The sequence below is a fragment of the Labrus bergylta genome, chromosome 13 (genome assembly GCF_963930695.1).
Source record: "Labrus bergylta chromosome 13, fLabBer1.1, whole genome shotgun sequence".
In the NCBI taxonomy this organism is placed as follows: Eukaryota; Metazoa; Chordata; class Actinopteri; order Labriformes; family Labridae; genus Labrus; species Labrus bergylta.
The window spans coordinates 16,165,409-16,180,988 of NC_089207.1; the positions used below are offsets into that span (position 1 = coordinate 16,165,409).

A 15,580-nucleotide genomic window follows, 5' to 3' on the forward strand; every position below is an offset into this window, starting at 1 on the left:
AATTATAATATCAGGTAACCAGTTTTCTTTGAATGCAATTTGCAATTTTAGGACATGCAAAGTGACATTATTATTTATTTTATTCTAAATTCATAATTCTGAAGAAGTTACAGAAATTTCCACCAGAGTGAACATCATGCAAACCTAAAATGCAAAAAAATACTTGTATTTATTTATTTTGGAGTGCATTAACTTTTCATCTCATAATTCTGACTTTTTATCTTATCATTTTGACTTTTTATCTCATCATTTTGACTTTTTATCTCATCATTTCGACTTAATATGGGCAATAAAAAAAATCTAAACAAAGTTTGATTTTTTATATTTTTAACTGGTGATAATGGGCTTCCATAGCCTGATTGGATTAAATATTAGATTTCACGATGCACTTTTAATCTAAGTTGATGGGACCATGGGAAAGCAGGAGCGGGGTTTACCATTAGTAAAGGAATTCAACCAACCACGGCTCTCTAATTATTAAAGCTCCACAATGGCTATTTAGTTTTTAACCCTAAAATTGATGCTCCTAGTCTAACATATATAATTGTTTTCCAACAATGGGGGAACAAAACCCTAAACTGTAGGCTATTTAATTAACCCCCCCCCCCCCCCCCCCCCACACACACACACACACACACACACACACACACACACACACACACACACACACACACACACACACACACACACACACACACTGTAGCCAATGCAATGGAGAATTCCTTCACAGCTGGACCAAACTTGCTTCCTACTCAGACCGAGACAAGAGTTGTTCCACGTCAAATGCTGAAGCAGAGTTACCCTAGAGCAAATCTAACAGGGGGAATCAGATAAAAAGTAATTCACAAAACTGCTAGTGGTAACCTCCTTCATAAGTTGGGCAGTACGCTCAGGTCTCAAAGTGTATGTTTCCTGGTTGGTGCTCATCCAGCTCAACATTGCTTCCTTAGCAACGGCCTTAGCAACGGCACAAGAGTTCGGGTTGTGAAGCTTAGCGTTAGCTCATAACTTGGCAGTATCAACATGAGTTCACCAAGGAAGAAAACAAAAAAGAGCGATAGTGCCACAACCTTAACACCTAGGCCACCGCAGGTGAGTGTATTATAAGAGGACAGGACGTTTCCCTGGTTGGAAAGCGCCTAGCAAGTCTTTTAATGGTAACGTTACCGACCGGTATCGCCATTTGAACAACTATCTACACTTAACATTTGTTTCTGTTTATCGTGTTAATGTCAGCAAATATGGACGCTTTTCAAAAAAATAAGTATGAAAAGTCAACGATAGTGCATTGCCTTTTTTAACATTATAATTTTCTTAGATATTCAGGTTAAATAATTTATTTATGAATCCTTAACTGATGGTTAACTTTGTGGTTCAGGTCAGATATCGACAGCCTTGGATAGATAAACATCGTTTATTTTCTCTGTACCTCCCAATCAATAAGCGCCCACAAGGAACTGAAGGAGCTGTTCAAGGTGAGTGACAAGTTTTGATTTGGTAAAAAAAAAAAAAAAAAATGTCTCACAGAGAAGAAAACATACTCACAGAGATCACTGTAATGGAAATAACTTTAAAAAAAAACTGTTGACCCCGTGTCTGCTGCAGGGGATGGTCCGAGTGAAGGGGCAGACAGTGGACCAGGTGAAAGTTATGGAGGAAGCCATATACTGCTCCAGAGAAGGAAGGCAGTGCAGTTCTCTGGGACCTCCAAGCACTGCAACAGCACCCGCACAAGAATACAAAATAAACTCAAAAACCACAGGATTCTTCGTGAAACCCTGGTTAAATTCATATGGTGAGTTACACGAGATTATATATTATTTCAAGCTAGGTTTTTCCCCCCCCTGTCATTATTTCATCTCTACACCATTGCACATCATTGTGTCCTTTATATAGGTTCGTAAAACACAGGAATGATATGACTAACTATCAAACTACCTGACTAATGTTAAATTAATTCTGTTTTTGTAGCCAGCCTGAAGAGGATGGCGACTCTCTACCATGTGGCATCTCCAAATTTACAACAAAGGAAAACTATGAAATGGTGAAATGCATTACACACTTATATAATAATAACACTCTGATATAATACAATGTATCTTCTTGATACTGCCTCTTTTGTTGTTCACATGACAATAATAAAGACACTGTGCCGGGCCTTTTTCATGAGGACTGACAGGACTGACTTTAAAGGGTCCCCCTCTAGACACTTGATCTGGTAGCTTTTTAACCAATGTTGTTTTTTGTTTTGTATCTGGTTGCACATGCTAGGCACGTTTCTTTTTTAGTCTATTTTAATAAATACATGAATATTATCTATATTTGAAGTTATTGCCTGTACCAAGGCAAGGGAAATATATTAACTTTTTTATTTTTTATTTGCAATAGAAGTTAAATTAATCAGGAAACACATTGAAAGCATATCTCTAGCTAAGGTACACATACAATCCATAAAAAGTTAAGCTTTTTCTTATTTTGGTTTACAATTTGTTTTTAATCATTGAGCAATCAGCAATGTCATCAAAACAGTCCAAAGTAAGATTTAGATAATTGTGTGTTTAAAATGTCCTTACCACTAGTTTGAATTCTGTCCTGTCAGAGATATAAATATTTCATCCAGAATGGGATAGACCTTCAGAATGTGGCTCCTCTTGAGGACTCTTGGATGGAGAACATTAAGGCTTTGATCCCCTGCCATCTGACGAGCCTGAAGACAACAATAGAGCAACAGGAGGACGAAATCAAGGAGGACTACCTGCTCAGCGTCAAGACAGCTATCGGTGTCTATTTTATTATACTTACAGAGTTATGAATTTATAAGGGATTTAGCCTTCAGACATGCATTTGGCCCTAAAATACATTCAAAACATACTTTGCAACAGTTTGTGATTATTAATTCAATATTTGTTTGCAATTGCAGTGGGATATACATTCAGAGAGTCAAGGGAAATTGAAGAGGACAAAATGAAAGATCTTCCACCACACCGGCTTGAGTGAGTTAGCAGAATGTGGAGAACGTTTTTACAGTGCTTCTGTAACTCATCCCAGGGCCATGTAGAGCATTCTTGTTTTACTTTGTACAGCAGTTACAGGAAGCTTTTAGCATTACAAATATATAGTTTGCCAAAAGGAAAAAAAACATGTTTTCTGAGTCATTTTTTCCCCTCTATTGTCAGAATGGAGGTGTTTCCAAAACCTTGGAACGAACCCTTTGTCAATGCACGAGAGAGGATGAGATTAAAGCTTCACACTATCAACCCCATAATGCAGCAGGTGGTCTTCATTTGGCATGTTAGTTACAAGTAAGTATCCTATGATAAATGTTTTTCTTGTTTCAAAATCATCTTTCGTCATGTTCATCTTACCTTTAAAAGTGCAAATGAAATTGAGGTGATGAGTTGGATATACTTTGGTCATATTGCTAAATAAAGCAAGATAATATATACTGAATATTTGAATATTTCTTTATTTCAAAATACTTTGTAAAGTTGATTTAGTTGTAAATGAGCCACATAGACTGCAGGATCCTATATATATTATCACTACTATGGTTGGCTTTGATGCAAAATATAATATAACTGTAAATATGGCAATTACAGTATGTGTAGATTTATACATTCATTTTATAACCGAAAACACACTTTTTACTGAAAAAGAAAAAGGTATTTTACATCATACCTCTCAGAAATCATACCTCGCATAAGGTATGTTATGTCGAGTGTTCCTGGCTCCTAAGATCTCTAGGAACCAGGAAGTTTTCTAGACTTCTCACAGTGTTTACCAGCCCACAGACGGATTAAAAAAAAGAACTGCTGCTCTTTTAGCTGTATAATCATGGACAGAATCTTTAAAGAACAATAACTAAGTTTTCACTTTAAAAACTTGTTGTATTAACCTCTTTCCTATCATGTGTCATAATATTATATAATGTACTGTGTGAAACGCCTGTGAACATATGACTGCTGTTGTAGATTTCATTTAAGATTCAAAACATTAAAATATATCCTCCTGCATTTGTACTCCTTCTTGCAGAAATGTCCGTCTGATAGATGTTGACGAGTTTCACAGCAGAAGGGAGTCCATGGAGCTTTCTGTGTTTCAGCAGATTGTTAACAGACATGTTGAGTATGCAAGAGGAATCCTCCTAAATAAGTAAGCCCACATTATCATCTAACACCAAGATACATGTGTTGGTTATCAGAATGACATGTTTCAACTTTTTTCATAATAAAATGCTTGGATGAGCTTTCAGAAGTAATTCAATTAACTTTATATTTGATTTATTTACCTTTTCAAGAAATACAGTTCCATCTTTGCATTGGCATACAAATTTGTTATTTACTTTCAAATAGGTTAATGTACTTGAGCTTGTATAGCGCCTTTTTTGTCTTCTGACTACTCAAAGCGCATTTTACACCGCAGGTTACAGCTACCCATTCACACACAGATGGCAGAGGTTTCTATGTAAAGTGTACATCAGTATTAACTAATCCCATTTATTCACATTCACACATAACTTGCTGATGTAGCAGCGAGAGAAACTTGGGGTTAAGTGTCTTGCCCAAGGACACATCAACATATGCCTGCAGAAGCTGGGGATTAAATCCCTGACCTTCTAGTTGAGAGATGACAACTCTACCACTGAGCCTTAATAAGCTCCACTAGTCCTGAGAATGTTAGTGATGGTCATAGTTAGTCATTGCAGAGACATAACATAACCCTACTTATTACAACCTTAAATCAACTATCCACTGTTTGAGTGGTGGCCTCCTTCCTTGTTATCCTATATACAATATATTATTTCGTCATTTGATCACTTGATATTTGAATTTGTTATTTGTGTGTTGTATGGCTATAACTACTGTTACTAATGAAATCTAATTGACATTTTGCCATGTTCTACACCAGTTGGGTTCCTGAAATGCAAAAAATGTACCACTCGGGGTGCAGGCATAAGCTGGTGCCTGCCTCCACCAACAAGACCAAGCTGCTGTCCTTCTTCAACTGTGCAGCTACACTGATGACCTCCCACTTGCAGAGCCTTGCAATAAACTCCATAACAGACTATACAAAACTCATTTCCCAAGATCTGGTAGGAGAAGTGGAACAAAGTGTTATGTCAATAAGTGATTTTCAGCGAAATGAACAGTTAAATGCTTGAAGTTGTTCTGTTTTCTGCCTTTTTCTGCATTTCTGTAGAAGTCAGAGCGCGCCTATGAGTACCCTGGTTTTGTGCTGCATCTGGTCCTGGAGGACAGGGAGATCAAGTTTGAGCCCAACCTCAAACAGTATGAGGAGGTCCTGCTTGACGTCTATGAGTTGATGCTTAGGTCCATCAGCATGGTACCTCGTGTGGAAACCAAGCTGTACCCAGATTTGGTAAGGGGAGAAGACTCTGTGTCATTATTTCAGCCTTGCTAAAACTGATGCAGTCTTATACAGTCAGTGCTTGTATAAATCTGAGATACTGCTTAGACAAGGTTTTAAATGTTTTAGAGACGTGTTCATTGAGCTGATTATACAGAGAGTGCATTCCCACCTTTATCATCAACATATTGTGGATAAAAAAAGGAGCACAAATTAGTATAATTGCACAGCAGACTGCAACCGTATTTCTTTTTACATACTATAGAATCAATGACCAAAAGAGCGCACTAGCTAGGATGAGATTATCGGCACTTAACTGCAAAAGTAGATATTGTAGATTATGAATCATTTTCCTTACTAGACAATGATCCTGTTTTTTAGTGCAGACCCTCAAGATGAAATATGTAGTCAGATATATGAGTGTCAGTTATGGTGCATCAGGAACTGTATAGAACATTTATTTTTTTCTCCCCTTTGGCATAGATTGTTGTGTTTTTTTCCTGCTGTCATGGCACCTCAATTAGCTCTTCTGTAGATAAGACAACGTATTGCTGTTATTCTTCTTTTAATCACTAAACCAACAATGTGTTCGTCTGGTTGAAAGAGGATTCTCTGGACATTGTGAATCAGGTGTTTCTCTGTTAGAAGATAAGGAAATCCACAAGGAAAAAGTGACCAGAGCTTCTGATTGATCCGGAGCCTTATATGTGCAAACCAGATGATGCTTGACAAAACTATGTCTTTATCAGAGTTGAAGCAGACAAAACCATGAGGTCAAAAACATATTCAGTGAGTCAATCTGGAACATGTGAACAATTGTCATTTATTAATTGAAAGAACAGGATGTCTATAAATCGTTTAGGTGATGAATCCAAGTTTGGACGGTTGCATAAGTCAATGTCCACGTACAACACCCTATTCATTGTCCTCCTTCTTTCCTAGAAATGCAGTTTGTTATCCGCTTGTAATTAATTCTTCTTAATGCCTATCCAGTCAGGCTCCCCGTTTGGAAGCACCTTGAAGCCAATTATCCTGCCAGAGATTCTTCAGCCACAGCAGGAAGAAGTACGCAGGGTTTTCTGGGATGAATGTGTAAAACCCAAAGAGTACATCCATGAGTATGATAAATACGCCGCACTGGTATCCAGGCAAGCAGAGGAAGATGTAGAGCATTTCCTAAGTGAGCAGCACTCCTTTCAGGAAGTCATGGCAGAGGTGATGCACTACCAGGAGCTTGCTGACCAGATCCAGTACACATCATGCAAGGTACTCGACCAGTAAAACAGATCCGACCAGAAATGAAACACAAAAGTAATCCATTACATCTACTAAGGCAGTTACATAATGTAGGCATCCAACAAAAACTTAAAAGAGACTCGTGGCAACTGTAAAAAAAGTGGAGTGACAACAATGAGGTTGCTAACATGTCTTTACTAGCTAATGCTAATAGTAACTACTCCACATAGAACACTACCAAAAGAACTAACTAACACTTTGGGCTTTAGGTGGTATTCCTTGGCATGTTTGAGGTTCAGTCCCATAAGCTCATCCACTCTCTGGTCAAGCATGCTCAGGACTTACAGCAGAGACTGATTGCTCGGATGCTACAGGATCATCAGGAACTCAACAAACAGTCAGTTGGTTCATCTTTGACATTTTTTCCCACCATATCCATCCATTCATACAGTTCAAATGCAGTTGTGGAAACACTTGATGAGAATGAATATTACATATGTTTCACAGGCCTTAACTTGCTATCTAGGAGCCTTGACATAGATATTGCTTAGATCAAGATCTTACCTTTATCGTACCCTTTTTGTTTCAGGCCCAGTGTTAAAAGAAGGAAAACTTTATTTATCCCTCTAGGGTACTTACAACTAGTTCAAGTAAAGTATGGGGTGTATCCAATACAGGTGGCTGTGCTTCGTTCTTAGCTACCAAGCCATGCCCCGATAACACTGTAAGTCTGTGTACATCGTTGTTGAAATGATTCCTTTTCTCTCAAAGACTCTGTAAGGAATTTGAGAAGATTGCAGAGAAGGCCCTGACTACACCGCCTGACACACAGACACTGATGGATATGAAGGTAACTGCCCCACACTTTTGACACTGAAACCAGTTTGAGGATGCGTGCAGCAGTATGTACAATTATCTCCTACACTACAAAGCAGTTGTATTTAAAAGTTACGACATTAACTACACGTGATAGTTTTAATAAATTGAAAACATTTTTTTGCTTTGTAATTGGTCCTCGGGCTTCCCTTAATCCCAGAGATTATTCTGTACACTTCAGCCACACTGTGTGTGGCAGTGGGCAGCGGGGCAACTGCAATTCTATTTGTAAATTAAAATTAAACTGTTAAACTGTTAAAAGATAATCACCTCATAAACCACTGATGTCATGACATGTTTGTGTTGCTGCTGTGAATATGTTGGTTTGATATACTGTATACTTCTCTTGGTACCTTGAGGTACCTGTGTGTTATCTAGTTTTATTTAGTGCTTTTCTACTTTTTCTTGTTACCTTCCAAGGGACTGAAGATGTTAATTAGCTTTAAGCTAACTCTAATACAGTACATTAAATGACAACACATATGTTACTATTGTACATTAATGTGTTTCCCTGCATCTAAATCATTTCCCGAGTGTTAAGCATGTCACACAGCAAGGAAACAATTCATGGTGCACCAGAAAAAAAACATTTTAAAATGCAGTAACCAAACCTGATTTCAAATCAAATTGAATAAACACGAAATGTCTTCAAAAAAATGAAAAAATAAATCGTGATAACTCTCTTAATCAGAGCTGAGAATTATCTCTTTTAAAATTCTGAGCCTGATGTTAAAATTTTCACAAGAATACAAAATGCGAGGCCATAAGAGAAAATATAAAAGCATGTGTCTGGGTTGGTGAAACCTTGTAATGGCCTGTATGCCATATTTTGTCAGAACAATACTTATACTTAAGAATAGGGATGCAGTGGTGATGGATGTTAAAACTATTTCTGTCATGTTAATGAAATACATCAACATTTTACTCCATTTCAGGACTTCATGAATAAACTGGAGACAACAGAGATGCCCTTATTCGAGCAAAGATTGGCAGACTCCAACTCACAACTGTGTTTCCTGATGGACTTTGTCGCCCTCTCACCATTGGACATGCAGCTCAACTCAAAGACCATCCAGTGGTTTAAGAGTATGCCATCCATCTTTAAGGAAAACCAAAAGATCACCGCTGAAAAGACGGAGCATTATCAGAATGGGCTTAAGGTCTGTATTTCTACTCTTACTATCAATTAACGACTCATCTGTTGGCAGGAATCGGGTTTTTTTTGCACTACAACTAAAGAGCCAAAGAGTTAATGAATGTATAGTGGAAAAAAAATTGCATATCTGTGTGTATATTCCAGTTCTGCCGTAATCGCTTTGTTGAAGAACTTGAGAACTACAGCGTACAGGTGGAGGAATTTACCACCTTTGGGGATCTGACTGATTTAAGCAAGTATCTGAAGAAATCCCAGGACCTCAATGCTAAACTAGAGGAAGCCATGGACAAGGTATGAAGATTGTAGTAAAGAAACGCAGTAAATCAAGCTGAAAAAAATGAACAGAACCAGAACCTAGTGATGGGATGATCACACCTGATAAGTGAAGGTGCCTTTCTTTGTACTCTGCTGGAAAATATATGAAACCTAATGCTTTTAAATTCAGCAAACAGTCACTTCAGATTTCTTAAGCTACAGTAAATCTTTTTTTTCACAAGTGTGAAATTAAATAGTTGTTCAAGAGTTGTGAAACAGTGGGTTCCTCCTTTTGATTAAACAGCCTGCCTTTCCTGATAAAGAATAACATTGAAAGTGTGCAAGAGAACCTTACATGGACTTGTGAGATCCCTTTTTAAACGTGTTATCCAATGCTGTGTATAAAATTTGACTTAGGAAGTACTTAAGGAGTTACATTACATGGAGGTTGTACTAAATAAAAACATGTTACAGTTGATTAATGTATGGAATTTGATGTAATTGTAAATGTGAAACCTCTGGAGGGCAGTGTTGAGTTGTAAGGGACTCAAAAGGTGTCAAATATACGTTAGCATTTACTTATAGCCCAATGGTTCCTTTGTATGACTTTGTTTTTTTTTCTTCCTCACTTCTCCTAACCTCCCCATCATGGAAAGATAAACGATTTCAACCTAGAGGAGGAAGCCTATGGCTGGTCTGTTTCCCAGTACCCACAGCGTAAAAAGATTCAGGACAAGCTCACACCCTTCCTGCGCCTTTATGAGACAGCCACTGACTTCCTAAACCAGCATAACAAGTGGCTCAATGGACCGCTCTCAGGAGTCAACCCAGACAAGGTAACTAGACTTGGAAGTTCTAGAAATAAGAACAAAAGTTTAATCATCAGATCATCATGCACAGTGAACAGAGACGTCTTTTGTCTGCATATCATCTTGGCGTTGTTTTGGGTTAGGCTTCTTCTTTAAAAGGCCTATTGGCCCCTCTTTTTACAAGGCCCTGTTGTCTGCATGAACAGTGTTTTCTTTAGATCATCAACTGAAGTCAAGTGTTTAGGTGAATGTATCTATCAGGCATAGTTTTAAAATGTTTTGTCTTATTAAGGGAAAACAGAGAGCAGCATAAGTAGTGAGGAACAATCAAAACTGACAGGAATATCTAAAAGTTAAATCACAGAACTTGGACCAGAAAAAAAGGTCTCTAAAACAATAACCTCAAACCTACCCTAGTTTAAAAAATACCCGTTAACCTACTGAATAAAAAAAAATAAAAAAACTATAGCATCTAGCATCCCTGAATGGCCGCTAAAGAGGAGAAAAACAAATGGTGCGAAACACCTACAAACTCCCTTATTGGTATCTATTTCAGTTACTGATCAGAAACTTGTAAAGGACACAGACTACACAGGGCTGCATCAAAAATGTGGATTTGGTATCACAATGACACACAATTGCTACTCCTTGATTTTTTGTTCTTCAAACTGTTTTTAGTACACAGAAGTAAAAGGAGGATGAGAAGTTGATCCATAAATATATACAATTATTTAGTTCAAAAGTTTTAATCAGAAGTTTGTTTGTTTTTGTCAATTTTGATTTTGATTTAATAACCGACCCATGTAGGTGGAAGGAGATGTTGGGAACTTTTGGCGCACTCTGTACAAGCTGGAGAAAGGCTTCAATGACGTCCCCAAGGCACTGAACATAGCCACCACTATGAAGACAAAGGTGGAGGAATTCAAGGAGCACATTCCTATGGTGCAGGTATGACATTAACAGAAGAAATACATTCTGTAGTGTAGAGTCAACATAACTTCAATGTCATTCATTGTCATACCATATAGCTAAGTAATCAAAATGTATATTTCAATGTCTTGTTAACTGCTTCTTCACAGGTATTGTGCAATCCAGGCTTACGTGAACGCCACTGGGAAGCCATGTCAGAGGTGGCTGGTGTGTCCCTGCAGCCAGTTGATGATCAGTTCTGTGTGGCTCACTTCTTATCCTTGAGCCTGGATCAGCACCTGAACAGCTTTGAGGGCATCAGTGAGGCAGCCAGCAAGGAGTACTCCCTGGAGAAGGCCATGGAAAAAATGGCCGGTGAATGGGGGGACATGGTGTTCAGCCTCCTGGCCTACAGAGAGACGGGCACCTCCATCCTGTCCTCTGTGGATGAAGTGCAGATGCTGTTGGATGATCATATAGTGAAGACACAAACCATGAGGGGCTCACCTTTCATCAAACCTTTTGAAGTGGAGATACGGTAAGAGAAGGACAGATTATCTTGGAATGATTTGCCAAAACTTAGCTAGTGTATTTTTGCCTCAGTTCAGAATATGACCTTTGTAATTTTGTGAGATTTTTGCAATAAAAGCCAGGCGCTGATTGTAACAGGGTTACCTGCAGCTTTATAAAAATGTTATGTGAGATTTGTTAGATTTCTAAGCTTCTTCTGTAAAGTTTCTAATGATCTTTGTTTTTGTTTATATTGCATACAAACTTTGAATGCCTTCATCCAGCTTGTGGGCGGTAGATAATGATTCCATAGTTAATGTAAAAAAAAATCAGTTTGTCATGACAATGCAAAAGTTGAAAGTGAAGATTGATTTTTTAACCTAGTAAAATGATAGTAACTAAGGCTTAACTGACAGGTGAAGCGCATCATTTTATTATAGCTTTCTCCTGAGATGGTTATGGAACTGTATTTAAACTTACATTTACCTTTCTTCCTAAGGGAATGGGAGGACAAGTTGCTGCTTCTCCAAGAGATCCTGGATGAATGGTTGAAGGTGCAGTCCACGTGGCTTTACCTAGAGCCCATATTTAGCTCCCCAGATATCATGACCCAAATGCCAGAAGAGGGACGCCGATTCACTACTGTGGACAAAACCTGGAGGGACACCATGAAACAAGTTGCAGTGGTGAGTTGTTCAGTCTATATTAGTTTTGGTATGTGTCTTATGGCATCAGGATGCAGTAATGCTTAAGAAGAACTCTCTGTGGCGTATCCTCTAAAAATAAATACATGTTCAATGTATAATCATAGTAGATAAGAAATGTGATCATGAAAATTGCTGTGATAGATAGTGTAGATAACATCCTTCATGAATCTCATTATTTTTAAGTTCTTGTCCCACAGGCCATACCCAGAATACATTTTTGTTTGCCAAAATGTACGCGTATTAAAAAGATAGAGAAATATATATTCATGCAACTCCACAAAGCCTTCCTAAACTGTGATTATCCAGTGAAGAAAGAAAGTTAGGTTTTTGTTGACAGATTCAGGTACATACATTCTCTCAGTCTCTTTCTCATGCATGCATCTCACAATATTTTGCAGTTGCAGCAAAATAATTGAAGCATTAGCTTATTACACATTAGCCTATATGCCCACCTTTACTTAATATGTGTTTGCTACAAAGTCAAACCCTTTACAATGTGCTGGACTATGATGTATGTCAACTGTAATTTTCCCAACACGTGCCTAGCACTACAGAGAGGGCTTTTGACCCATGAAAGAAAGAGATGGCCTTTTTAAATCAACACAAACTATTGGGTCAAAACATGAAAACTTAGGGGGCAAAGATGTGTGGACTCTTTAGTCTTCCAAGCAGGCCGGCCTGGGTTCAAGTCTCCTAATTTCCTTCTCTATCCACTTTCCTTTCCAAATAAAGACAAAATCCCAAAACACATACAACATGAAAAGGTGAATATTTAGGACATACTGGAGCTTTTCAACATTATTCAGCTTCAACCGAGAGTAAATCTTTCCTAAAATAATAGTATGGATGGTCAGGGGAGCACACAGTGACATACTTACCCAAAACTCAAAGCTCAAAGCAACAGCTAATTAAATCTCGGGTGATGAGGAACACGGTTAACCATTCAATTACTTTATATACCAAAGAGAGCAATTTCCTACAGACTGGTTGCAGGATCTTAATTCTAACTTAAAGTGAAAAAAAAAAGTATTTCAGAGGTGAATTGAAAGAACAACTATTTGTAATGATGTCTGTAAACTTGATCAGAGCAGTTACTGGTCAGTACATTTATGTAGGGACAACAAAGCGTAGTTTTGGTGGAACAGAATTTGCAGACCAAAATCCTAGTTTGACAAAAGCAGCTCAGGCTCGATATGTTTACCTTTAAATAGTCCAATTCAACACACAGCATAAACCTGGCCAGTTTTTTTCCCCTAACAAACAAGCACTGTGGTGAGAGTGAAAGGAGAGGGTTATAATGAAATACAGTGGGAAGCTACAGGTATTCAGTCAATTCAGAAAGAAGTTGATTGTCTGAAATGGGATGTGGAAAGAGAGTTCAGAAAGAGAACGGGTTGGAGTAAAATAGAGAGCAAGACAGAAACAACAGAACAATGATAAACAAAAGGAGTGGAGCAGCATCCTCAAAGAGTTTCCAAAGGGTAATTGGCATCCTCAGTAGACCCGAAATGAGACACATCAATTTCAGCGAGTGTCCTCCAGAAAGCCGAGCCTGACTGCACCATCAAATAGAAATTATAGATTTTGTCTGGAAGGGGCAGGGCTATACTGAACCAAAACGAAAATTAGGTCACCAAGGGACAGGGAGTGTGCACAGACAGATGTGCATGTGCATTGTCTAGTCTGCTGCGGGTCGAGTAGTAAAGTTGCTATGTACACAGGTTTTTACTCCTGCATTTGTACTCATCCTCATAAAATAAATCAGGGTACCATTTCTTACATTTATCAACCTTTTTAGAGTTCACTGACGTTAAATCACCAAGTGCTGCATGTATGCTGGGACATCGTTCTCATATACATAAGGCCAATGATGGACCTTTCAGGATGTTTGAATTTAATAACACACTTCAATATGAAGATATCTGTTCCATTGACAATACACCGCATAGGTTAAATGAATCATATTTTCATAAACAGAAAGACTTACCGGTAGTCAAAAACATTTTTAGGATAGGAATGTGAGGAAAGGAGTTATGATTATGTGTATCTTAATGATGAAGCCTTTTTACAAGTCACATTCCTAATGTTCATTATGTTACTGTTGAGTTTGTATTTGATTATATTGGTGATCCTCCTAACAGCTTATTAGTGACGTTAATAGGCTCAAACAGTCAGAATGCTTTTTAAAACAAACTTGTACCTACTGTGTGAATTTAATCAGGAAGTAAAAGCACTGTTGGTGTTTTCTGCCTTAGAAGTTAATTTTAAGGCACAGAAGAAATGTTTATTCCAAATACGAAAGCAGGAATCTGTTTAGCTGATGTATTACTGTTTTAGAGCACTGCTAAGATGCACGGCTATAATAGTGAAATGTTTTATTTTAATTATTTTTTGTTTGTATAATTGTAATTTCAATTTTAAAGTAACTGTTTCAACACCCACCTCAACTCCTATTACACATCAACATTGTAGGTCTCTAAAATGCATTGGTGTCATTTTTATTTAAGTACAGTTTGCCAATAAGAGGATCTTGACTTTACCTGGACCTGCAAGAAAGATAAAATGTCATACCTACGGCCTAAAGTTCTTGCTTGAGATTGTGTGCCGTGTTCACATGAAAAACGTATCCCTGTTAGGTAATTGGCAGTAGCAATAGCTAAGTCTGTTGGGACTTGGGTTGGGAACCAGAGGTTTGCTGGTTCAAGTCCCAGTGTGGACCGAAAAAAAAAAAATGCAAGTTGGTCTAGCTGGTACTGGCAAGGTGCCTTTGAACAAGACACAAAGCCTTAACAGTTCAGTGTATCAGTGTGTAACAGCCCCACTCTGACATCTCTGCACTAATACATGTCCACAGGTCATGTTTGTACAGAGTATAAAACCAGAATTTCTCTCAGGGATTAGTAAAGTATGTTAAATAAAAAAGATGACATGAAAAACTTAGAGCCATATAGTTAAACACTATTTTAAAACACTATCAGTAGAAAGTATGGTAGTTTTCTCATCAACTTTGTCCATTCCTTCTGAAGCAGAAGTGACCACAGGCTCCTCGAAGTGTTCTGAATCCACAGAGGGTCCAACTCACCTGAAAGTATCCTTAGTGTACAACTGGGCACTGCAGTCTGATTTACAACAATTAACAATTGCCATTATTTCTGGTTTTGTTTAGAACAGGGCAACGGATAATGTGAAAATCACCAAGAGAGGGTTACATCGCAGCGATTAACTCATGACTTAATGTGGTTTTCTTTTTTCTTCTCTTTCACAGTCTGACTGGAGTTGAGTTGAGCTGTCTCTCTGACAAAATGTCGCTCTACAACATTCTTAGTCAGTGTATTTCATTTTATCACAGAATTTGGGATAGCACTTTTAAAATGCAATCTCTGTCAAGGTGAAGCACTGGGCCATTGTAACATCAGGATTAAAAGCCCCTGCTGCCATCCCAACCCAAAAGCCTTAGTTAATTCTTAAGGAACCCCAACAACAAAGTCCTTTACTCGCCGACATGATTACATTTTACTAGTAAGAATAACCGTCTTTGTCATCTCTGATGGGAAAACATCAGATAGAAGAGTGAATCCTACTCATACCAAGTAAAAAAAATCCCAGCACACCAGAGTTTTATCCCCTTTGGCCTGTTCACAGCGCTTTCAGTCAAAGAGTCAACTTTAGATGACGGACGTAGTGGCAGTAGAAGCATGTCACTGTCTGGGTATAAGTTGTTCAGCTAACGTCACTGTATCTCATCACCTATCTCT

The 15,580-nt window shown here is 38.1% G+C and overlaps 1 protein-coding gene across 1 annotated transcript in view; it reads left to right on the forward strand.

Annotated features, from left to right (window-relative positions):
- Nucleotides 1–1,023: 1,023 nt before the first annotated feature.
- The window catches only part of dnah7 (dynein, axonemal, heavy chain 7), a 79,747-nt gene continuing 65,190 nt past the window's right edge, over nucleotides 1,024–15,580 (forward strand). Inside the window, exons 1-19 of the mRNA XM_065962404.1 lie at nucleotides 1,024–1,092; nucleotides 1,379–1,475; nucleotides 1,606–1,795; nucleotides 1,972–2,044; nucleotides 2,600–2,780; nucleotides 2,921–2,993; nucleotides 3,177–3,302; nucleotides 4,033–4,152; nucleotides 4,909–5,092; nucleotides 5,200–5,379; nucleotides 6,361–6,633; nucleotides 6,873–7,000; nucleotides 7,375–7,453; nucleotides 8,415–8,639; nucleotides 8,780–8,926; nucleotides 9,547–9,726; nucleotides 10,507–10,647; nucleotides 10,779–11,146; nucleotides 11,618–11,804. Coding sequence (XP_065818476.1) covers nucleotides 1,024–1,092; nucleotides 1,379–1,475; nucleotides 1,606–1,795; nucleotides 1,972–2,044; nucleotides 2,600–2,780; nucleotides 2,921–2,993; nucleotides 3,177–3,302; nucleotides 4,033–4,152; nucleotides 4,909–5,092; nucleotides 5,200–5,379; nucleotides 6,361–6,633; nucleotides 6,873–7,000; nucleotides 7,375–7,453; nucleotides 8,415–8,639; nucleotides 8,780–8,926; nucleotides 9,547–9,726; nucleotides 10,507–10,647; nucleotides 10,779–11,146; nucleotides 11,618–11,804 — 3,021 coding nt within the window. The remainder of the gene's footprint in view (nucleotides 1,093–1,378; nucleotides 1,476–1,605; nucleotides 1,796–1,971; nucleotides 2,045–2,599; nucleotides 2,781–2,920; nucleotides 2,994–3,176; nucleotides 3,303–4,032; nucleotides 4,153–4,908; nucleotides 5,093–5,199; nucleotides 5,380–6,360; nucleotides 6,634–6,872; nucleotides 7,001–7,374; nucleotides 7,454–8,414; nucleotides 8,640–8,779; nucleotides 8,927–9,546; nucleotides 9,727–10,506; nucleotides 10,648–10,778; nucleotides 11,147–11,617; nucleotides 11,805–15,580) is intronic.